At 36.6% G+C, this 25,304-nt stretch overlaps 1 protein-coding gene across 2 annotated transcripts in view; it reads right to left on the minus strand.

Moving 5' to 3' along the window:
• Positions 1–4,284: 4,284 nt before the first annotated feature.
• susd1.L (sushi domain containing 1 L homeolog) overlaps positions 4,285–25,304 on the minus strand; it is a 57,776-nt gene continuing 36,756 nt past the window's right edge. Inside the window, exons 16-21 of one of the 2 annotated variants that reach the window (XM_018256374.2) lie at positions 24,861–24,951; positions 24,034–24,289; positions 16,191–16,224; positions 13,987–14,080; positions 8,490–8,542; positions 4,285–5,287 (exon numbers count right to left, since the gene is read on the minus strand). In XM_018256374.2, coding sequence (XP_018111863.1) covers positions 8,524–8,542; positions 13,987–14,080; positions 16,191–16,224; positions 24,034–24,289; positions 24,861–24,951 — 494 coding nt within the window. In that variant the 3' untranslated portion in view covers positions 4,285–5,287; positions 8,490–8,523. Of the gene's footprint in view, positions 5,288–8,489; positions 8,543–13,986; positions 14,081–16,190; positions 16,225–18,974; positions 19,113–24,033; positions 24,290–24,860; positions 24,952–25,304 lie in introns of those variants that run through there. The other variant, XR_005961185.1, reaches the window with a different exon arrangement.

The raw sequence follows: 25,304 nt of genomic DNA on the forward strand, positions 1-25,304 counted from the left end.
TCCAGTATTGTTAATTAGTATTTGTATGCATGTAAGGAGGCAAATGTGAGTGGTTAAGTTAATGAATAATTAGTTTGGCCACTAGGTGGCAGTGAGTCCTAGGTAAAACTGTGAAGTACAAAGTTAGTGAAAGGTGAATAAAGCAAACAGGAATAGGAAATAGGGTGGCCATTTTGGCAGTGATAGAGCGAGATCAGCAGTCTTAGTCAGGGAAAGGTGAAGAAACAGGATTGTGCTGCAACTGAGCTGTTTAAAAGAAAAATAAATCACACAATAAAGTTGGAGCTGGTTATAAGAAAGTTTTCAATACTTTGTGCTTCAGGTTACATGCAGATACCTGTTTCATTTACATCACTGCAATCTGTTGTAGTTAATCTAAACCATACTAGGTTCACCACAGGGTGCTTAGGTAGATTTCAGCTGTAGACACGTTTTTCAGACATTTGAACCTGCCAGATATTCTGCAGATAGCACTAACACATAGTTGGGATGTATACAAGGTCATAAACCAACCTTTCCCTGGGCTCATGCACAGGTGGCCAACCAAAAGTTGTTATTAAATGACCAATTATGTGACTAACTTCAGCTACAGAAAGCATAAATAATGTGCAAGTGAAATGTACAAACCTATACATACAGTAGAAAGATACTCTGTAACATTGGGCAACACAAAAAGCTGCAACCTGGTGATATAACATCCTCCTTGGATTTTGCAGCCGGTTACCTGTGGTTTTCTATAGAGTCTGCATTACCACTTCCCTATCTGAGCAGACACCTAGCCCTCAATGTGAAGAACCATCTGCACTGCTTCATATGAAAGTTCAGTTCCTCTGATCTTTTCTAAAAGATTCCCTACTATCTGTCTCTAATGTACTTGTAACGAGTAATCATGTCCCCTAGCAAGCTCTTTTTCATGACAGACTTTCCAGATTCTTTTCCTGAGCGACACTGCCTAGAGATACACAGTTTTTATCCATAAAAATTTCCAAATCCTTCTCAATTAAGTATGTCTCCAACACACTGGCACTTAGTGTACAACTATAACTTATAAATTGATAGGCTCAATTAAAGGTTGAATTTTAGTGGAATTAGAGCTTTTTTGCAAAAACGACTAAACTCTCTAAAATCACGAATGCCATAAAAGTTATTAAATGATCCTAATATAAAAACTATGAATGGAAAAATCCAACCCTTGCTTAACTTCAACTTTGTGACTGATGCTTGAACATTATCCTGAAGAATTTGTTGATATTGGGTTGAATTCATCCGGCCCTTGACTTTAACAAGGGCCCCAGTCCCTGAACTAGCCACACAGCCCCACAGTATGATGGAACTTCCACCAAATTTGACATTAAATAGCAGGTGTTTTTCTTGGAATGCAGTGTTCTTCCGCCACTTTTTGTTGTGACCAAATAACTCAATTTTTGTCTCATCAGTCCAAAGCACTTTGTTCCAAAATGACTATGTTCTTTGTGCAAATTGCGCTGAATTGTAGAACGATGTACCATCTGCAACAAGATGTTCTTGCAGGTCTTTGGAGGTAACCATTCTCACACTCCTCTGCATATGCTGCTCCTGTATTTTTCTTGGCCTGCCAGACCTGGGTTTTACAGCAACTGTGTCTGTGGCCTTCCATTTCCTGATTACATTCCTTACAGTTGAAACTGACAGTTTAAACCTCTGAGATAGCTTTTTGTAACCTTCCCCTAAACCATGATAATGAACAAGCTTTGTTTTCAGATCTTATGAGAGATGATTTGAGGATCCCATGCTGTCACTCTTCAAAAGGGGAGTCAACCAGAAGCACAACTTGTAATTGGCCACCTTAAATAGCTTTTCTCATGATTGGACACACCTGTCTATGAAGTTCAAGGCTTAACAAACTAATCCTACCAATTTGGTGTTGCCAATAATCCGTATTGAGCAGTTATATGCATTCAAATTAGCAAAATTGCAAGTGTGCCCAAATTTTTGCACAGCCAGTTTTTCACATTTGACTTAATTTCATACAACTGAATACGGCTTCACTAAAAATCTTTGTTCAGAATACACCCCAGTACTCAATGTTCCTGGGAAATGAAAGACATACCACTGATTTTTTTTGTTGAAAATTGAGTAAATTATTATGTAGGCTGAGAGAGGTTCCCAAACTTTTTCATATGCCTGTATATCTAAAACCTTTAAAAATTTGAGTTTTTTGATAATTAGTAGCAAAAAAAAATCTGAAAACCTCTAAAAAAAAGTTCAATAGGATCACTCCTATTGACTTCTATGGTACCTTGACTGCTTTGACTTGTATTAGAGTTTTTCATGATTTTTACACTTAAACAATCTGCAATTTCCAAAGTTTTAGAGATGTTTTTTGAAGACTCAATTTTTTTGGAGAAGAAATATGATTCCTGAATATTAGTAAATAGGACCCACGGTGTTGTAAAACCAGCAATTGTGTGTATCTGATAGTATAATGCGAACACCTCCCAAACCCCGTTCACGTATATGCCTCCTGGCAAATTAAATTGCAAAGCTTTAGATCTTAGTTTTTTAACATGTCACATAAAACAAACCTGTTTTATATGTCAAAATATGTTCTTTTGATGTTTTTATCACATAGTAATGTGCAGGTTGTGAGTTGTTCATGTTACTCACTCTTTCTGGGATCATAAAGTAGACCCCTCCTTTATGCTGTGGGGCCATTAATGTTTTAGTCCTTCTTTGTCTCCAGTGCTTTGTTTCCAGTGTTTTTATATTGGGAAATCTCTAGATTTACTTAGGCATGCAGCATTGATTAGATTTTAGAATTTTAGTGATGGGCGAATTTGTCCCATTTTGCCATGAAATTTGCAGATTTCCCGTGAAATTTGCAAATTTCCTGTGAAATTCGCAAATTTCCTGTGAAATTCGCAAATTTCCTGTGAAATTCGCAAATTTCCTGTGAAATTCGCAAAGTGGGTGAAAAATTTACGAAACGCAAATTAAAGTCAATGGGCATCTGTTAATCGTCGTCGGCATCTAAATTGTCGCCGGTGACGAAACGTGGAATTTGCCGCATATTTGCACCTGGCGAATAAATTTGTCCATCACTAATTAATTTAGATAATCAAATTGCAGTTTGTGCATAATGTTACAATACAGTATATCACTATAAGCAAAGTAATCCATTTGATCTGTCTGTGGTGCTGGGATATTGCAGAGGTTAAACAATGCAATGTACAGTGATGTGGTTACATGGAAATGCATGTGGTGAAACAAAAATTATGGTACAGGTTATACTGGCTTCTGCAATGATTAAGATTTAATATCTGAAGTGCATATTTCAAAGAAAACCCTTTTATCCATTCTTCTTTCTGTTCCTAACAGCATGTACAGTATTTATATGTGTGGGGTAAGTAAACATTGCAACATCATTTTAGGGCTATTTTGATCTGGAATTATTTATTCATAAAGGGACAATAATCCTAACCATAAAGCTGTCTCTAGTTCTCTACAAGGCAACTTCATTACACATTGAAAACAATTCAATAATGAGAATTCTACTGATCAAAAACTGTAATCAATAGTGAATTCTCTTTCATCTATAATTAAATCACTATGTATGGCATCTTGATATTATCTTACATGCAGAGATTATTGTGTCCTTTTGGCTTCAGTACTTTGCACTGTAACCAAACATTGAGGAAAGAATTACTTGTTCAGTGCTAGAAAACTTTAATGCTTCTAACTCCAATTTGCAGGAGCAAAAAAACATGGAACCAGAAGTATACAGATCAGGTGGGATGATTGCAGGATTATTTTGCATTTTAATGTAGTGCCCTGGAAAATGGGGGAAAGTTTTATTGAGCAATGTTGCAAGTAATATTTCTATAATGGGGCAGTATACCACTTGTTTAACACGAGTACAATGAATAAGGCTTGTGATGAACATACTTTTTGCCCATTATTTTAATCAGGAAAAATCTATGATTTTTATTAATTTTTCTAGCTATTAATGGCAAAGTAAAGCTACTCCATTTTTTGGTCCATGCAAGGTAGACAATTACATTAAAATAATTTGTTCAAAGTCCCTCAGTGTCGGACTGGGACACCAGGGGCCCACCCAAAAACCTTAGACCACCAAAAAACCTTAGACCAGGGGCCCACCATAAAACATTAGACCAGGGGCCCACTCTCAGTACTAATATTCTTCATCTCCTCAATCAACCTCTATTCTCCTAGTCTGTTTTTTTTTATACTATAATCAATTATTCCACCTATTTAGCCACTTTGTTCTCATAGAAATGGGGAATGGCCATAATATAGGCCAAAAGTTTAGCAGCAGGAGGGCCCACTGACACCTGGGCCCACCGGGAGTTTTCCTGGTATCCCGGTAGGCCAGTCTGACACTGAAGTATCTGGATAATGACATTACTGGTGCACATATCCCCCCAATAAAAGACTTCTGCCAACAAACTAGTCACAAAAAAAGGGGGAATGGAAGGGTGTATGCTGGTAATTTAATTATCTTCCAAGCAAGGACCAAACATGGAGTAGATTCAGTATTCTTGAAATGTTAGCAGGCAAAAAGTATGTTGGGCACACCCTATTCATTGTACTCATGTTGAACATGAGGTTATACTGCTCCTTTAACTGGTTACAGACGTCGTTTTTTGTGTTTCGGTGAAACCAGATAAGAAGCCTTATTTGTTAACCAATAGCAGTATCTCAATCTGATAAACAAAAAGTGATTTCATAAAATAAAAACACAGAGAGTTCAGTCGGATATACCCCCTTTGCGAGCAGCAGGAACAGATACTTGAGCTTGCTGTATATAGTAGATGAACAATTGTACAGGGCATCATTTGTTTACTTTTCAAATTAAATGTATAATTATACAGTCAGAAAGGGGAAATGTTGGGGCAAATTAACAATGACAATGCAGTTTAGACAGAAATAAGAAATAAATATAGACAAAAAAACTTCTTAAATTACATAAAACAGTCCTAAACGTAACTCTGCTACATGTCCCATTGTCAACTTAAAGCAAGCGTTATCAGTAATCAAATAGTGCAACATCATATTTGTATCATCAGTTTAGTTTGTAACAGAAAATTATTAAGATCCTCTATGGAGTGTTATTTACACATCAATGTCCATTAAGTCTTTGCTGTCCATGATCTTTGTAACCAAAACAAAGGAGACCATCACATCCTCGCAGAAGTAAGAATCACTGGTACTCTCATGATCATGAAAAAAACCATAATTGTCACCTCCAATACCATGAGGAATGCTTTTGGAACATCAACAAAGGCAGCTGTAGAAAGAAATTAGAGGAAAAAAGGTAAATATTTCCATTAATATGATGTATATAATTGTTATAATTGTATAATTATATAATATATACTTTTTGAGATTTCATGCATGAAGCATGTCTCCTCTAAAGACATCACCTAAAAACTCCAACAGAGATCGCTTCAACTATTGTACTGGTATTTATTGTTGCAATGTCCCACATCGTACATCATAATACTTACACTGCCCAGTTTGAAAATAATCCATCATGTTCAACATGTTGCTCAGAAAATTCCTACCCAAGTACTATTTGATCCAGAGGAAGGGGGAAACAACTCTATGGCATCCAACCCTATCCTAAAACTGTAACAAATTCTGATTCTTGGAGATAATTCCACAACATCACTGCTCTTACTGAAAATGTAGTTTTGCAACTTAAGATAAACAATGTTGAATCCCCTAAAGGAAGGAGAGTCTAATTATCAAAATTTTAATATGTGCAATGTTTGTGTTTTTTTCTACTTGAAATAAACAGTGTTTGCTTATTAATTAAAAAAATCCAAATATAAAAAAAAATATTAAATAAAATCATGAAAAATAACTTGAAAAACTCACTATTTATCATTTTCAATGGGTCAAAAAATTAGAAAAACACTCATTGAAAAAGCCTTAGACAGCTCCCATTGACTGTTAGATTTCCATTTTACTTTCATATGTTGTGCTTAATAAATATTGTACATTTGAGTTTGTGAAAGTATAACTGGAATTCAGGTGTTTAAAGAGAAGGAAAGCTATGGAGGCATTTTATTGCCAATAGATTAGCTGCAATAGTGCAAGCTAGAATGTTATATTTATTCTGTAGAATGTTTTACCATACCTGAGTAAAAAGCTGTACAAGCTCTCTGTTTGTTTAGGATAGAAGCTGCAGTATTAGCTTGGTGTTACATCACTTCCTGCATGAGTCTCTCCCTGCTCACTTATAGCTCTAGGCTCAGATTACAGCAGAGAAGGGGGAGAGGAGCAAACTGAGCATACTCACGCCCAGGGCAAGGAGGTTTAAGCTGAAGGCAGGAAGTCTGATACAGAAGACCATGTCCCCATGTCTGATACAGAAGCCCATGCGGACTCAGAGCAGCATTACTTGAGGGTTTACTTGTGCATTTATATAAACTTTTCTAATAAAGCTTACTTAGTTTTAACCTTTCCTTCTTGATCTATAGAGTGTAATGAAGCATGATGGCATATGTTTATGGGAAATGCAAAATGTTATTATCTGAGGCCCGTTATAAATGTCTCCCCAGTCGATTAGATAAAGATGATTTACTGTGATAACAACCCCTTTCATTCTATATTGAAGAACCAGACAGTCTTTATGTTTTACCTAATTTAAATAAATAAGGGATAATATATGTATTTATATATTTTATTTTTTATATGTATTGTGTCAATGTGGAAGTGTAATAATGTATTATCAAGTGCCTGGAAATGTCCATAAACATAGGCCATAGGCTATTCTGCTCAAGGGATTGTCACTTGTCTGCATTTTTTGTGTTTATTCATACATGCCATTTTTTGATAATGTCACCTGATCTCAAAAAGTCATCTCCTGTGGCAAAATAATCAAGATAAATGGAGGGAAATCTCCTTCCAATAATTTTTGAAGAGAGCATCTCTCAGTCCTGTCAATGCTATAGTTTTACTCAAGAAGCAAAGTCATACTATGTATGTATAGTTTTCTAACTCTAGGGGGCCAATTTACTTAAGGTCAAATATCGAGGGACTTCGAAGTCGAAGGATTTAGCGCTATTCGTTCGATCGAACGATTAAATCCTTCGAATCGAAGGATTCAAAGGATTTTAATCCATTGATCGAACGATTTTTCTTTGACCAAAAAAAGATAGCCAAGCCAATGGGAACCTTCCCCATAGGCTAACATTGACTTCGGTAGCTTTTAGGTGGTGAACTAGGGGGTGGAAGTTTTTTCTTAAAGAGACAGTACTTTGACTATCGAATGGTCGAATAGTCGAACGATTTTTAGTTCGAATTGTTCGTTTCGAAGTCGAAGGTCGAAGTAGCCCATTCGATGGTCGAAGTAGCCAAAAAAACATTCGAAATTCGAAGTATTCCTTCACTCGAGCTAAGTAAATGTGCCCCTAGATCTGCCCAGTATTAATGTCTACACATAAAGATACTTTTGTTCACTTCTAGTTAAAAGGGAAAATGTTACAAGAAGAATAATGTTACACTCCTAGTAATGAGCATTTCCTTTGAAAAATACAACTATATAAAAAAGTGTTATAAAAGGGGTTGTTTAATCAGTGTCTTTTTTTTTATCACTCTGCTGCAAGAGATTAGCTAAATACATTCTTTAAATTTCACAAGCTAACTTGTGTTCTCACTAATGCATTGTGATAAAAGACTGGGAAACAGTGACAGAGGACACAATATCGTATTGTTTGTCAGGGTGACATTTTGCAATAGTTATTACAGGTCATTATAAAATGATTGTGTTTATAATGTCAATATCCATTTTCTAGTGGCATTATTGAAGGCAATATTGATAAAGGCAGTCATGTCATGTAAATATTTTTTATATACCAGTGAGCATGTTGAACATTTTAAGTCCTACAAAAATCATAACTTTCAAATTACTGAGGCTGTGATTTGTCAGGCTCTCGCCCACTACGGCACCTGTTGTGTGTTCATGAAGATAAGCAAGCGAGCGTTCATTCTGTTTGGCATAGTCAGAAAAGAGCAAATAGTGTGATATTACACTAATGTCGACTAATGTCGATTTCTAATGCAACCACTGATAAAAAAATAACCTTGAATGCTTGACTTACCACTGTACAGAATGAATGAGAAAGTAGTAAATGGCTATACTGATGATATTTTCTGCAGATAAGTCAGAAAAAATACTCCTTGCTAAAACCTGGCTAGGATAGTATTTGTACTGGATATCTTTTAGATATAAATTCAACAAATGTAACTGTTTTATATTTTGTATTATTCACAACAGTTAATTACCATTAATCAAGGCATCTCTGTTTTCAACTTTTTAAACTCCAGGGCCTGGGACCAAAGGACTGGATAAGCCCAATCTGGTCCACCACTCATGTGGCCAACTAAGGCAAAGATATGGATATGAACCTTGTGTAAATCACCAGCTCAATCAGCCTGTGTGCCTATTTCTGTTATACATACTATTACTGGGTAATACTTACAGTTTTACAGTGTCCATATATAAATGATCCTTTTTCACCTCCTCTTACAGCACCTGGAAATAGTAATAAAATGATGTATTCATCCTGAATACATGAATGTAGGCATGCATGTGCTTGTGTGCAAATGTTTGTAACAGCATGTATGTGTATACAGTACATGTGTGCATTCAAAGGCAAGTGCAACACATATGATATAATTTTCCATACAAATAGAAATTGGGTTTATCATTCATAGATTAAATTGATTCATTGATGGGTTGCAGAAATTTGCAGTAGAACAATAGGAGGAGGAGCCCAGATTGGACAACACTGATGTGTATATATAGGCATCGTATCAGTTATCTGGAAACCCGTTTTTCAGAAAGCTCCAAGTTACGAGAAGGCCATCTCCTATAGACTCCATTTTATTGAAATAGGTCACATTTTCAAAAATAATTTTCTTTTCTCTGTAATATTAAAACAGTACATGCACCTTGTACTTAATTCCAACTAAACATAATTAATCCTATTGGGGTTATTTAATATCTAAATTATTTTTTTATTAAAAGGTTTTTATTTATGCATTTATAAACGTAAAAACAACATTAGACAATACAACATTGGTTCAACAACTTATTGCATTCTTATTTCCAATATATCTCCGATACATCTGAGTTAATTAGATATTAGCAGTCTACACCTGATGTTGTCTAGCAGTTGGATCTTGGGAAGGTGGGTTGGTTTCCCTTCTTAATCTCAGGGGAGCGGCAAGATGGTATTAGTTTATAGCTTCCACCCACGCACCCCAAACCATATCATATTTATGCGGGCACCCTCTTGCCATATAAGTAATTTGTATCAGTGGGAGATGCGCTCTGATTAGATTGAGCCAACTGATGAGTGTTGGGGAGGAGATTTAAATGATTTTTAGTAGACTTAAAGTATGGTGATTCTAATTACAGAAAGATCCCTTATCCGGAAAACCTCAGGTCCAGAGTATTCTTGATAGCAGGCCCCATACCATACAAGTATCCATACACCTAAATTGTGTTTCAACATGTGGTAGTCTGCTGGAAAAATCTTGGTTTGGCAGATGACAGAAGAACACTGCCCATCTGAATGCCAAAAGTTGATTGTGATAGTGGAGGAGGAATAAAGATCTGGGGCATAGTTTGGGCTTGGGTCCCTGGGCCCAGTGAAAGCAAACCTTAACAGTGCAATGTGCAGTGACATGCTATGTGCTTTCTGCTTTGCTGCAATAGTTTTGGGAAAACCTTTTCTTATTTCAAAACGATGTACAAACTACAAAACTCCATAAAGAATTGATTTGCTGAGATGGTGGTGGAAAAACTTGGCGGCTGGCATACACAAAGACCTCACCTAAACACTACTAAACACTTGTGGATGAACTGAAATAACTGTGGACCAGGCCTGATCACCAAAATCAGTTTGAAATCTTACGGCTAAATAGAAGCAAATTTAATCGTTAAGTTGAAATGATTCCCAGAAGATGCTAGAGCAGCAAAAGAAGGGCCAACATCATATTTATACCATGGGTTTTGCAAAGAGATGTTGGACACAACTTATATCTAAACACATATTGCAAAATGGTGTACAAAGCTGCAGGCTAAGTGAGGGTCACTTAACGCTGAGGTGCTGTAGCATAACTAACATATAGCAGAACCTGGGGTAGAGGAAGGCTTGGACAGTTGTGGATTTGCTAGATGCTTACCCCTTGCTGCTGCAAGTAAGTAAGTGAGTGAGCAAGTGTGCATGGGGGGGCTCAGACTGGGATTTTGAGATGCTCCCATTTGTAAAACCCATCTACATTACTCTACTTGTGATAATTCACTCATCCAAGAAGATAAGTAAGGGGATCTGTAGGCAAGGAGTGGGTCGTTAGTATAGTTAGTAAGTCAGCTATACCGTCTCAAAAAAGCTGTATTTTGGGGGCAAGACCAGAAAGTGTCCTGTATATATTGATAATGAGCTGGAGATGACCTCTTGTTTTGTCTGTATGAATTTTGTGGTCACAGCCTCATTGCATCCCTTCCAAATGGTTTGAAAATTCACAACTTTTCCTTTTTTGCTAAAATTAGTAATTTAACAGTAGAATTTTCAATGAATGAAATAAAAGATATTATTCAAGAGCCATATTGTAGAGTCTAGTGTCTGTGTACTCATATCTCAGGTAGGCTACTAACCAGGGGAGTAACTACAGAGAAAGCAGACCCTGCAGCTGCGGGGGGGGGGCAGGAGATTTTTTTTAAAACATTCAAATTGAGTTTTGAAATTTATCAAGTGTACACATTGTAAGGCATTGTGGGATTAAATACCTTTTTGTGGAACAGAAACCTCCCCCCCACCACTTGAACTCTTAGGGGCACATTTACTATGGGTTGAATTTCGAAGTTAAAAAACATTGAAATTCGACCATCGAATTTGATACTTCGATAGGCGAAGTATATTTTCGATCGAAAACGGGCGTTTTTGAACTAAGTAAAAATCGTTCTACTGAACGATTTAATCCTTTGAAACGTACGATTCAAAGGATCGTACAAAAAAAAAACTTTGACTTCTAAAAACTTAGCCAAAGACTCAGAAGGGTTCTAGGAGGTCCCCCATAGGCTAAACAGCAATTCGGCAGGCTTAAGGTGGCGAAGTGTCAAAGTTTTTTAAAGAGACAGTACTTTGATTTTCAAATGGTCGAATTTGTGAAGTTTTTTCAATTCCAATCGAATTTTGGCCTATTCAGTGGTCGAAAGTACCCAAAAATTACTTTGAAATTCGAAGTTTTTGAATTCGAAAATTCACTTCGACCCTTAGTAAATGGGCCCCTAAATGTGACAGTGTACAAATACAAAGACCGTTTTCATACAGAGGGTCACATTTACTAAGGGTTGAAGTGAATTCGAAGTGAATTTTCGAATTCAAAAACTTTGAATTTCAAAGTAATTTTTGGGTACTTCGACCATCGAATAGGCCAAATTCGACTTCGATTCTAAGTGAAAAGGCTTTGACTATTCAACCATTTGATAATCGAAGTACTGTCTCTTTAAAAAACTTCGACACTTCACCACCTTAAACCTGCCGAATTGCTATGTTAGCCTATGGGGACCTCCTAGAACCTATAGCCAGTATTTGTCTAAGTTTTGAGAAGTCGAAGGATTTTTTTGTAAAATCGTATGATTGTACGATTAAATCGTTTGAATTGATCGTACGATCTTAAAAATCCTTCGAATTCGACTTTGAATGTCAAACTAGCCTATTCGATGGCCGAATTTCGAGGTTTTTTTCACTTCGAAATTCGACCCTTGATAAATCTGCCCCATAATGTCCATTAAGTCCAATATTGTCCATTAATAAGTCCATCCTGATTTCAAATGTCCAATCCAAGGAGACTGCACCTTGGAAAAGAGCTTAAGGTACTGCCATAAAACGTTATCCTACCCAGGGGTGCACAGAGCATGTAGGCCAAATATAATATTTTTATAAAGCGAGCAAGTTTAACCATAACTCCTGTAACACACTATAGTAGTAAGATTAACATTATCTCACACGGCAGGAGTTTATTATTACCATGTATTTTTAGAGAGCCAACATATTGTTTTTCAAAATCTAGCTGGCTGTTAGTACCTTTTAGGTTTGCTGCAATTCTTAATAAATCAGATGACAGTGAGTGTAGGACTGGCCAGACCAGGGATAACTTTGATGTAGTTGGCCAGCTTAAATATATTGCAATATATGGACAAACAATCCCCTTTTTGTTTTTTAAAGAAGAGGGCTTTTTTTTGTATCACTGATTATAACTGATGACATTGATAAACACCATTTATATGGATATTTTAGAAGTGGTTATATTAAAAAAAGTTAACAATTGTTCTATAATTGTTTACATGAAAATGGAATTTAGCATTTCCAATATTTAAATAAAATTTAAAAAAATAAAGCAACACTCATACATGTTTATATGGATAAGAATGAACTGAGTAGAACAAAGTATAGTCAAATTCTAACATGACATTCTCAGCACCATATATAGCAAAGCATGCAGAATTGTATAGTTCTTAAAGTATTTCATGCACTGCACTGAGAATAATCATGATTAGTGAAGTGTGTACAGAGTCTTGAAAATAACTTGTTACCCTTTGCTTAGATACCTTTAGCAGTTATTTGCATTTCAGCAGTGGCCTTGCAGGCTCCAGCCAACACTTTGCTTTTCAGCTGGCTCCAGTGTGCAAAAGAAATAATTAGCTAGGATGCTGCATTTGTATATGCTACTCTGTAGATAGATTCTTTTTTTTAATTAGACCTGTCCATGATTGAAATGCAATTGCCAAGAGAATCTTTATTCTTTAAACATGAAAAATGTAAAGCAAAAGGTAAAGACTGGCACAATCAGGGTTTGTATATTATGAAAAAAAGGAGAGTTTATTCAACGTTTCGGTCTTAAACCAGGACCTTAAAGGTTTGTTTGCTATTCCTGACAAAAGGTCCTGCTTTATGACCGAAACGTCAAATAAACTCTCCTTTTTTGCATAATATACAAACCCTGAGTGTGTCAGTCTTTACCTTTTGCTTTGCATTTTTCACTTAGCACCCAGGTTGCAGACTCTGTATGTTGAGTGCACCTACAGTATACAACTGTATATATATATATATATATATATATATATATATATATATATATATATATATATATATATATATATATATATATATATATATATATATATATATATATATTGGAGGCACTGTGATGTGAAAAATAAAAACACTTTGGACATTTGAAAAAACAGTGTGCTGGTCCTTTGCAAAATGTATTTATAAATATAAATATAAGAGTCATACATCCTCCTTGCTTCCCCTCAGATATACTATGGTACAATATTATTTGGTATCGTATTTGGGAAATTCACTGTTTCATGCAAACATAGGATACTTGTGCTTTCATCCTGGGTTTTAGAAGCTCAGCAGTATATGAAGGGGTCCAAGTTTACAAACCACTATTGCTCTAGCTGGAGCTAAGTGAGGACCACATATAACTGTTTTTTTCTTTGTCTAGTGAAAAAGATTGTAATACTCAAAGGAAAGCATAGGCACAACATAGCGCAGAGTTGTGATTTAACCCCCCCCCAAAAAAAGAGATTAACTGCTAGATAAATTCATGAAAACAATCCTTACACATAGCTGTTACTGTTTAAACAGACTCTGCATGTTCACTTGGTGTTGTATTAGGATCTTGATTGTATTTTAAGGAGTTAACAGAAGTAATTAGATTTGTTCTTTAGCAAAAATGGTAAAAACCTCTCCTATGTTTGTGCTGTTATTTCCCTCTTCACAAGACAAAAGCAAGTGGGTATCATACTGGCTGAAAAGGCCAAAAGAGAAAGCTGAGTACAGCCTGGAACATTGAGGAAGCATAAAATGATAACAAGGGGAAATCTGAGCCCATGTTGGTACAAGCCCTACATACTGTATTGCCTTAAAATACTGTATATAGATGTAATATACATACCATGCTGCTGAGTAAGAAAGAAATACAATGAAACACACAAATGCAACGGATCCTGGTAAGACTATATTCATATGATTCCTTAGAGGTGTATAACCTGAAATAAAGGAGACAATTTAAAGATAAATACATACAAAAAGTGTCAAACCATTATAAAAGGCAACGCTCTGTAAAGCCGAATGATAGTCAGACCTCTAGTATGAGGGGCCTAACTGATAGCAGAGAACCACAATTGGCAGAAAGCTACTGCACAAGACTCAGATTTAGCATTTGGCACCAAATGGTTTACAAAAGATTGTTTTATGTATCTGAAGAGTCATCGGAGAATTAGATATGCTCAGCAAAATCAACAACCATTATCCACTTAATTTTACTGCAAAGACGCTGTGGGATGCAACTGTAATTGTATCTCCTCGGTCAGCATGATCACTTTATTGCCTGAATAATACATAATAGTTTGATTGAGTTTGAACCCCGCAGGCATTTCTGGCTACAACAAAGAACCATCATTGCTTGTTTATATGTTCAAATATTAACAAGCTTGGAAAGTAAGTAGAACTATGATTCCATTAAGAATCTGGGAATAAAGGAAAGGGAATATCCAGTATGAATTCTATTCACTGTTCACTACTGTGTTTACAGACTTCATATAGTCACCACCATCATCGTCCATGTTTATAGAGAATGAAAAGATCTAGTTTCTTGTTTTCCCTTAATCTTTTAAAAATGAACTAATTACCGTAATTCATTGCTACAAGTTTTGGAAGAGTTGACGTAATTGCTTCTGTATTTAGTAAATTAAAGTCTGTAATTTATTAAATACAGTCAGCACACAGTCCTCCGTTTTCGAGGTGCACGTTACAGTAGTGGCCACAATCCACTAAGTACAACAAATTCCACAATGGACAGCACCGTTTTCAAGAATAAAAAGCCTTTATTGCTTCATGGCTACGACCAAAGATGCAGTAACGTTTTGTGCCACATCCTGGATCTTTGTCAAAGAGCCAGGATGTGGCTGGAAACGTTACTGTATCTTTGGTCGTAGCCATGAAGCAATAAAGGCTTTTTATTCTTGAAAACTGTGCTGTCCATTGTGGAATTTGTTGTACTTAGTGGATTGTGGCCACTACTGCAGAGTGTACCTAGAAGCTTGAGGAGTGTGTGCTGACTCAAACATTTCCTTCTAAGTCTCTCTGTGAAATGCAGCAAACTCTTTTTTCACATGGCCCTTTTGCATACAGTAAGTTCATTTTTTTTTACTTAAAGGGATACTGTCATGGGAAAAAAAATCTTTTTCAAAATGAATCGGTTAATAGTGCTGCTCTAGCAGAATTCTGCACTGAAATCCATTTCTCAAAAGAGCAAACTGATTTTTTTATATTCCATTTTGAAATCTGACATGGGGCTAGACATTTTGTCAATTTCCCAGCTGCCCCTGGTCATGTGACTTGTGCCTGCACTTCAGGAGAGAAATGCTTTCTGGCAGGCTGCTGTTTTTCCTTCTCAATGTAACTGAATGTGTCTCAGTGGGACATGGGTTTTTACTATTAAGTGCTGTTCTTAGATCTACCAGGCAGCTGTTATCTTGTGTTAGGGAGCTGTTATCTGGTTACCTTCCCATTGTTCTGTTGTTTGGCTCCTGGGGAAGGAAAGGGAGGGGGTGATATCACTCCAACTTGCAGTACAGCAGTAAAGAGTGATTGAAGTTTATCAGAGCACAAGTTACATGACTTGGGGCAGCTGGGAAATTGACAATATGTCTAGCCCCATGTCAAATTTAAAAATTGAATATAAAAAAATCTGTTTGCTCTTTTGTGAAATGGATTTCAGTGCAGAATTCTGCTGGAGCAGCACTATTAACTGATTCATTTTGAAAAAAAATGTTTTTTCCCATGACAGTCTCCCTTTGATAGAGTTTTCACGTGATAAATTAAGAGAAACATTTTTATGTATTGAATTGCATCTCAAATTGAATTTCATCCATGAATTTTCACATGATAAACCTTTTTTCTCTGAATAAGATCTGGCCCAAAGTGAGCTAAATATAAATAACAGACAAGTGAAAACTCTAAGTCAATGGGGAAAAAACTGGAACTGAACTGATTTTTTTTTTCTCCTCATATTGAACCTTGTCCATGAGGAGATACCTTTTTCTCACTGAAATGAATGTGGCCCATTGCCTGCTCACTGGGCCTTATGGTGCTCACCTTTAATTTCTGCTACAAATATACACGCTGGTACCTGCATGTAGAAGAGAAAAGAAAGGCACATGAGTACAAGGTTTTTCACACAATAACAAGCAAAAAAAAGCTTAAATTGTCAAATTATTAACACAGAATTGTTAACAAAATGGTTGATATTTGCCTGTTTGCTTAATCCATTTATTTTCATATTAAACCCACCCAATATAATGGAATATTTTTTCTTTTTTTAATATAATGTAAACCTATTATATCTTTTTTTATATTATATACTGTAAATCTATTTTATCTTTTTTTATATAATATACTGTAAACCTATTTTATCTTTTTTTTACATAATATAATAGTAATGTATTTTTTGAGTGGTTACCTATAAAGCAGTGCTTTTTCCCATAATTCCAGAATAATCCAGGATGGTAGTAGTAGTAGTGCTAGGGTTCAACAGCATCAATAAGATCAGATTGTGCACTTTTCAGCAGAAGAGGCAGGGCAGATACAATGGTGCTTAGTGCAACTAAACAATACTGCATGAAGTGTATTTGGGAGCAAGTATAATAAGAGCAGCATTCATGTGTATTTAAGCACAGCCTCACATGTGGAGCTGCTACAGATTACAGTTCCCATAGAGGCATATTAAGACATGTCTCTAATAAAACCTGAGGTTACTTCCTATTCTTATGACACATGCAAATGATAATTGCCTAAAACCCTACCTAGGATTGTTCTCCCTCTTTGTGTTGAAACTCAAATGTACGTGCAGCCAACCACAATGAACAATTTCTAGCCCCCCTGCTTTAGTTCAGCAAATCCCAGGACATTGCTACAGAATCCTATTTTTGTCCCCATCTACCCAGCCCAAACCCACCCATTTATATACAAACACATTTTGCAACCTGCTTAGCAGGACTGTCCTGGCAAAGATTATTTTTCTCTCTTTTTTCATCTTTTTTTTCTAAAATAGGTAGGAGCTTAGCTAATGTCATACGAGTCAGTTTCTCCTGAAACTGGTTGTGACGCTTCCCATAGAAACTGCCCGACACAGAATGTACAGGCTTTTTGATCCATAAAATGCACATTAGTCAAATATAGTACATTTCTTCCACCTGTCAGGCAATTTCAGTGGGAAGCAGTACGGGCAGTTTCAGGGTTTCTCTGCTCTTGAGCCTTAAAACTTTATTCAATTTTTATTTCAAGTGCTCCACTTGTTTTAGAGTAAAAGGAGGTATTTACATTTAGTTGAAAATAGGTGAGTGTTCTGTTAGGCTAATTAACCAATAGTGTGAACCACATACAAACATTTTTTACAGGTTTATTCAGTACTTTACAAGGCATAAATACAAACCGGTGTACAGTTAATATAAATTAAACAATTAAAATAATACATTTAAATACATTTAAATATATATACAAGCACTATACATTCCAAAACACAGTGGGAAGAGGAGGAAGAGCATACAGAAACAAAAAAGGGTGGGGAAGTGCATAAGACATGGGGGTGTTGTAGCAGAGGGAAACTAATGAAAATGTTAACGTGAATACTAGTGTTAAGTGTCAGAGGGGCTCAGTTGTAAAGACTGGGAAAATTTGCATTTGGGCAGTAACCCATAGCAGCCAATCAGTTAATGGCATTTTTTTCCAACTGCTGGTCAAACAATAAAACCAAAACTTTTATTGGTTGCCATGAGTTACTGCCCAGGTGTAAATGAGCCCCAGTGTGTTATCGGCATAAATGTGGGAGGAGAAGCCAAAGGGACGTGATGAGGTCACTCGGAGACAGTAAGTAGAGCAGAGTCAGAACTAGGGGTAGGCAGAAGAGGCATGTGTCTAGGGGGCAATGGTGGTGGTGGAGTGCTGGACATTTACTTCTTCTGGTTACCTCCAACCCTTCTGTAGTTCTGAATGTAAGTGTGAGACATAAAAAAAGTACAGGTATAGGATCTGTTATCCGGACACTCGTTATCCAGATAGCTACGAATTATGGGAAGACCATCTCCTATTAATCAAATAATTAAAATTTTTAAAATATATATCCTTTCTATGTAATAATAAAATAGTACCTTGTATGTGTATATATATATATATATATATATATATATATATATATATATATATATAATCCTTTTTGGAAGCAAAGCAATCCTATTGGGTTTATACATGTTTAAATGATTTTCTAGTAGACTCAATGTATGGAGATTCACATTACAGAAAGATTCCTTATCTGGAAAACCCCAGGTCCCGAGCATTCTGAATAACAGGTCCCATACCTGTACCAGGATAAAGCAAAGCCAGATATACCAAGCATTCTGGGGCTACTATCACCTAAGCCAACTCCATGATTACAACTTTAGTGTCTATTGTGCTCTCTGCACTAAACCCACCTTTAGCCAAAAGTCCCCGCTGGCCCCCTCCCTGCCTCCCCCTGCACAGTGTTACCCCTGATTTGTGTCCCCTCTAGAAATGCTGACCTGCACATGCAGAGTGAGCGCAGCGGAGCTCACAGGCACCATCTTCAGCGATTCGGTAATCTTTCTAAAGTGAGCGATGTATTGGCGCATGTGCAGTTGGAGTAATCTTCCAGGTTCGTTACAACTGCTCATGCACCGGAAGTAATGTAAATTGCGGAAGGGAAGGATGAAGACCCTCATGGCAGCAGGAGCGACCCTGTTTGCGGATTATTGTGGGATAGGGTTCAAAAACACAAGTAACCAAACCTGCCTATTTATGCTGAGATGGAACTCAATTGGCAAGAATTACAATTAATTTTTTAGTTTCACAAGACTTTATCGGTACCTGTTTCAGTGCTGTCTCTATGTCACTCTCTACCCTATACTCATGTTGTTCCTTCCAGAGGATATTGGGGTTTACAGTCTATCTTATATGGAGAGCTGTGAAAAGTGCTCTTGATTTTAAGATACTCGTATGGTGGATCTAGAAGGACAGAAACAACATATCTAGTTCTTATATTGATTGGCAGACATTTAACTTACTTCAAAAACATCATATGGACAAGTGTGATCACTGTTACATGACCAAGCTACTGTACATTTTGGCACCAATCTCAGATGAGTTAGTATCATAAGGAAATCACATGCAAGGGACATTTTAATCAATGACATTCACTTGATCAATTCATGGGGTTACACTGTTATATATTTTGGTTAAAATACAAGGAGGAGTCTAGTTTTTTTTTACAAACATTTTCGATCTCTCCTGTTAATCTTTCAGTCTGATTTTCCAACAGACTGTTTTTAGCAAGCAGAGAGTTGCTAAAATCCCAGAGCTGTTGATCAAAAAGATAAGTAATTTAAAAAAAACCCACAGAAATGAAGACCAATTGCAAATTGTCTGGGAATATCTTTACCCCTTGCATAATATTAGCAGTTAGAAGAGAATTCCCATGTATCCATTATATGTGACCAATAAAACTGGCATTGGTTAAAAGATGATACCCCTAAAGTGTATTGATTATAAGACAAGAAGGAAACCTTCAGCAAACATCACGTCTTCTATATGCTAGTGCTAGCCTAGAAGGACTAGCTAATGAGAATCTACACCAATGAGCTTCAATTCAAGCTGCACTGTTGCACAGATACAGTACAGGGCATTTTCCATCTGTGATTCAAAGCCTTTTAGGTTTAGCACAGGATGCAACTCTTTCACTGGGATGCACATTTATCAGAATCAGATGCCAGTAAAGATAAAGTTGTTATTCAATTAATTAAAACACACTCCATTTTTCTTATATTTTTAACAAATTACACACAGCTGCAATAATTCAGAATTGTAGATGCTTGGGTTGAAGTCTAATACATGTTTATAATAAATAATAATAATAACATCCACACTTGCACGTGCAAGGGGGCTGCACCCAAATATTTACCTGCCCAGAAAAGAATCACATCTGTGCCCTTGTTTCTTCTGCAAATGTAAAAGCCACATTCCCTAGGGGACTTTGTCTCGCCACTAATCATTAATATTTAATGAGCCTAAAATGTTTACTGAAAGCAACTTTAACCATTGAGCAAGATGTGCTCAGAAGAGGCAATATTAATGATAAAACACCATTAAGTAGAAGATTAAAAAGTAAGTGATAATAACAGCTGTTTGCAAAGTATAAAGTTAGTATGTTTGCATTTTAGCATAAGAAATGCCCAGTCAATTTTAAGCAAAGAATTCTAATTTTGAAAAATGATTTATTTTTTCTCAGTAATAATAAAAAAAAATGTGTGTTGTACTGGATGGTATGCATGAATCCATACTGGTGGCAAAACAATCCTAATGGGTTAATTTCATGTTTAAATTATTTTTATTAAACCATTGTTCAGTGTAAAAATAAAAACTGGGTAAAACAGTTATGTCCCATGTGACCCCCCCTTAAAGGGTTTGTTCACCTTTGAGTTAACTCTTAGGGGCAAATTCACTAACCAGCTATATTTGCCAGTGTTGAATTCGCGCACATCGCAACACATCGCCAGGCATAAATTTGCCTGGACAACGCTAATTCACGAAGATCCGAAGTTGCGCACAGCATATGGCGTGCAGTTAAAGTACAATGGCTGTATATGCTGCAGCAAATACATTACACTACACAAGGCCAGGGAACCTTAATAAAATTATATAAAGTTGTTATAATGCCCTACACATGTGCTCACAGTATAGTTTAGGTGCCATATGTTAGCAAATGTAGGGGGGACGGAGGGTACTCCAAAAAAAAATTTACAATCTTTTTCAGTCTATCACCCTTTAAATAGTAAAAAACACCAGCGTTTTTTGAGACTTAGAAAAATTTTCAACTTTTTTTTGAGGAACTTCTATCTAGTCTATTGCACTTTGCCTGGTCTGAGGTGGTGAAGGCAAGTCTGGCAATAGAGGTAATGGTCAGTAAAATCAAAAAGTTAGTGAATTTGCGTAGTAACGCTCTTTAGCTAGACCAAAAATTCGTCTGGCGTTAGAGTGCGAAGTTGCGCCAGAGTCTATCTCCTTGGCGAAATTACGCCAGCGAATTTACGCCAGCTACCGTTAGTAAAGCGGCAAAGTGCCGAAATGACGTCACACTGGTGAATTTTCGCCAGCGTTAGCCACTTCGCCCTTTAGTAAATTTCCCCCTTAGTATGATGTAGAGAGTGATATTCTAAGACAATTTGCAATTGGTTTTCATGTTTTATTATTTGTAGTTTTTGAGTTACCGTATATACTCGAGTATAAACCGAGTTTTTCAGCATCCAAAATGTGCTGAAACGTCTACCTCGGCTTCAGCGGGCAGTAGCTGAGATAGTCACTTTTAATCATTCCTATACCAACAGTTCACTTGGGGAGAGACTGCAATATCACACAGCGCCATCTGTTGGTTATATGAAAGAATAACAGTGCGCCCTCTGTTGGTTTTATGAAAGAATAACAGTGACTGCAATATCACACAGCGCCATCTGTTGGTTATATGAAAGAATAACAGTGACTGCAATATCACACAGTGCCCTCTGTTGGTTATATGAAAGATTAACAGTGACTGCAATATTACACAGCACCCTCTGTTGGTTATATGAAAGAATAACAGTGACTGCAATATCACACAGCACCCTCTGTTGGTTATATGAAGGATTAACAGTGACTGCAATATCACACAGCGCCCTCTGTTGGTTATACGAAAGATTAACAGTGATGGCAATACCACACAGCACCCTCTGCACATGGTAGTGGGACAGTGGGACAATGCACACAGTAATCCGTTTGGCAATTCTCTGTCACCATCAACTTTGCAAAGAAGTCCGGTTGATCACTGGGGGGGTCGCTTTGGAGGAATGTGCGCTGCTGGGAGACAGGGCTGTAGTTGTGTCTAGGCTTATACCAGAGTCAATTAGTTTTCCCAGTTTTCGTAGGTAAAATTAGGTACTTCGGCTTATACTCGGGTCGGCTTATACTCGAGTATATACGGTATTTAGCTTTTTTTCTTTGTATTTATTAGGTTTTCTTTCACAGCATTTGACAGTATGTACTGTGCAGTTGTATGTTCATACAATGAATAAAGATTGCTTTACAGTACATTATCTGCTTGTTTTTCTTTGTGCTGTATTGTTTTATGAATTTAAACAACATGGTCTTTTGTAGCTCAGTGGGGGGGATGGGGGTAGGTAGGGTATTGGGGGGAGAGGGGTTTTAGTGGTTCAGCATAAATCTAGAAATGTCATTAAAGTGTTTGTAACATTCCTTCCCTAAATAACCTTATGTTCTATACTTTTTCAAATTCACAAAGTGTGTTCTTCAGTAATGCTGTAAGTGTTTATATGTCCCTCTACTATTTATCCTACACATTTTTCCTGGTTGCTAGGATAATTAAACCCTAGCAATAAAATAGGTATTACGGTAATTCCACGCCTGACAGTTGTACAACAAAAATAATTATTAATAATAAAATAAACCACCAAAAATTAAAGACCAAGTGCAAATTGTCCTAGCATACCACTATCTATATTGTACTAAATGTAGACTTCAACTTTAAAATATACCTAGCATTGAAAGATATACTTATATTTTTACATTTCTATGACCTATATTGACTATATGCAGAAATCCACCGCCACAGTTACTCTAGTCTGCCTATAGTTCAGTGAGTAGTGCTGTCAGTGAGTTCTTCTGTTTTGTCCAGCCTCTGCACTTGAAGACTAGCCATATTATGTGAACGGACAAAGCGAGTAGGAAAGTTTCAGACGTTCATCCTGCTTTCATAGCTCAGCACTAGGACCCAGATAAACAATGCTGAACTAGTCATTGAACATTTTTTGTACATTCCATTAGTAAAGAAGCTGACAAACAGGTGAAAGACAGCAAGGGTTACAAACACTGTCAGACAAGTTGCATTCCATACAAGACTGTGCAGGTTTTTATATATATATATATATATATATATATATATATATATATATATATATATATATATATATATATATATATATATATATATATATATATATATATATATATATATATATATATATATATACCTGAACTTGTTGAATAATGAGTCTTTCTCTGCCCTCCATACTGCCTACACTGTACCTTGGAATTTAATTGGTCTTACTATTTTAATTGGAATTTTGCAAATGGTAAACAAGTTGTCACGTGCCAGCAGGTCAGGACTGAGATTCAAAATAGGCCCTGTCATATGAAGTACCAGAAGCCCAAAAAAACCTATATCAAGTCCCTGTGACATGACCGTCTACCCCTCCTACACTACATGTGGTATGTGCCAGCTTGCATGATGTTTTCCTGTGCACATTCCCTCTGCTGAAGGTCTAGGGCAAGTGCACCCTGACCCACCACATTTATTGGTAAGCATTTACCTTGAAATCTCACAACATTGGTTATCTTGCCTTTGTATACTTGAGGGTCTGTGCCTAGGGAGGCAGCTTTAGGGGGCAGCCCTTGGATGCCTATATAGCAAATAAATCTTTTCTATGCCAGATACTTTCCCACTAAATCTGGGGGAAGGAGGTGTTATTTGGTGCCGAAGTTTGAGGCGCATTGCGTTGTGAAGAGATCCAGCATCTTGCAACAGCCCCTCTGGTATTCACCAGAATCTCATTGGCAGAGATCCTATGACACCTTGCAATAACAATTAAAATGTAAATTCTGCACGGTATGCATACATGAATGTTAAGAAACTGTAAGAAACTATCAACATTTAAGTTGGCCTGTTTGTCAAATGAAGGAATACACATCATTATTAAAATAAAATAAAATAACGGCAACCCCTGAAGAACATTGGTAGGAAAGACAACCTTTAAACCTTTAAAATCAATGGCGAAATATTGGAAAAAAATGTTACGATTGGTTTAAATCACATTCAACTTACCTTATTCTCCTTACTGATGATTCTCAGGATGACACAGTAGTCTTTCTCTTGCATTAAAGGGCCATTGTAGAATTCTCCATAGTACAGCCTGTCCCCTAGTGAGAACTCGAGATCCTCAGGAATATCACTTGAAGAAAACTCTGCTGTGATGTATACACGGGTCTTGGAAACATTGTGAAAGTATGTCACTGCTTCCAGAGATTCACAAGTGAAGGAACACAGGGGGTCTAAATGTTTCACAAACACCTGGTAGGAACTGGAAATAAAGAGAAACAAGCAAAAGTCAAACTGTTATTGTTTTTGAATGAACAAGCATGCTCTATATTCATCTATGTGTCAATCAAAAAGGCCAAACAATTCCTATCCTGTATATTTTATATCTACTGCAGTACATTTCTACCTATCCTGTTATTTCTCAGTACTGTAAATGACACTTACCTAAAAACAAGGTAAGGTATACAAAGTATAGGTTATGCCACTTCAAAATCTAAGTTACAGGGCTGGCACCTTCTACTCCTTACTTCCTTCTGTTAAAAGCAGAGCACCCTGCATTGTGCCAGACTGTGGGTCTAAAGTGAAGGTGCATGTGCCCATCTCTGTATTGAGGTCCGGAACTATCTGTGCCCCCAGCTTGCACATGGAGTACCTTTCTGGCACAGCCCGCCAGAAAATGAGATATTTCACCAAGGTCCCAGGACTCGCATATATGATTTCATGTCCACTCCTTGCTTTTCTACAGCAGATTTGTCCAATATGAAAATTCAATAGAGTTATAAAAGGCTCAAGAGGCAAATAAAGAAAATAAAGAAAAGAAAAAAATATCTTACCTGTAGGGTGAATGTTGATCAGCTTTCTGTATGCTAACTTTTGGCAACTGACCAATCCTTAAGACTAACTGCACATGCGGAAGTAGAGGGTCTACAAAAGAAAAAAAAAAAAGAAACAAAACAATATTTTATATTTATTTTATATAATGCCTTACTTTGAGCTGTTTGCTGTAAGAGACTCCAGTTAACAAAAAAGAAATATAAACAGGAAGTAGAAACAGAAAAAAAATCAATGTGCTTTCTACTAGTGGCCAGATATCACTGGTCTTGCAACCAGAATTTTAAACTTCATGACAGAGAGTGAAGAATAAACATTTACATCTACAAAAAAAGAGCAACTTGAACATTTCAGATCATCTCAAGGTATCATTTTCTGCATCATAGAAATAGTTAATTCTAAGATGAATCTCACATTTTTACATAAATGTGTGAAGCATTGGCGCA

The sequence above is a fragment of the Xenopus laevis genome, chromosome 1L (genome assembly GCF_017654675.1).
Source record: "Xenopus laevis strain J_2021 chromosome 1L, Xenopus_laevis_v10.1, whole genome shotgun sequence".
NCBI lineage: Eukaryota > Metazoa > Chordata > Amphibia > Anura > Pipidae > Xenopus > Xenopus laevis.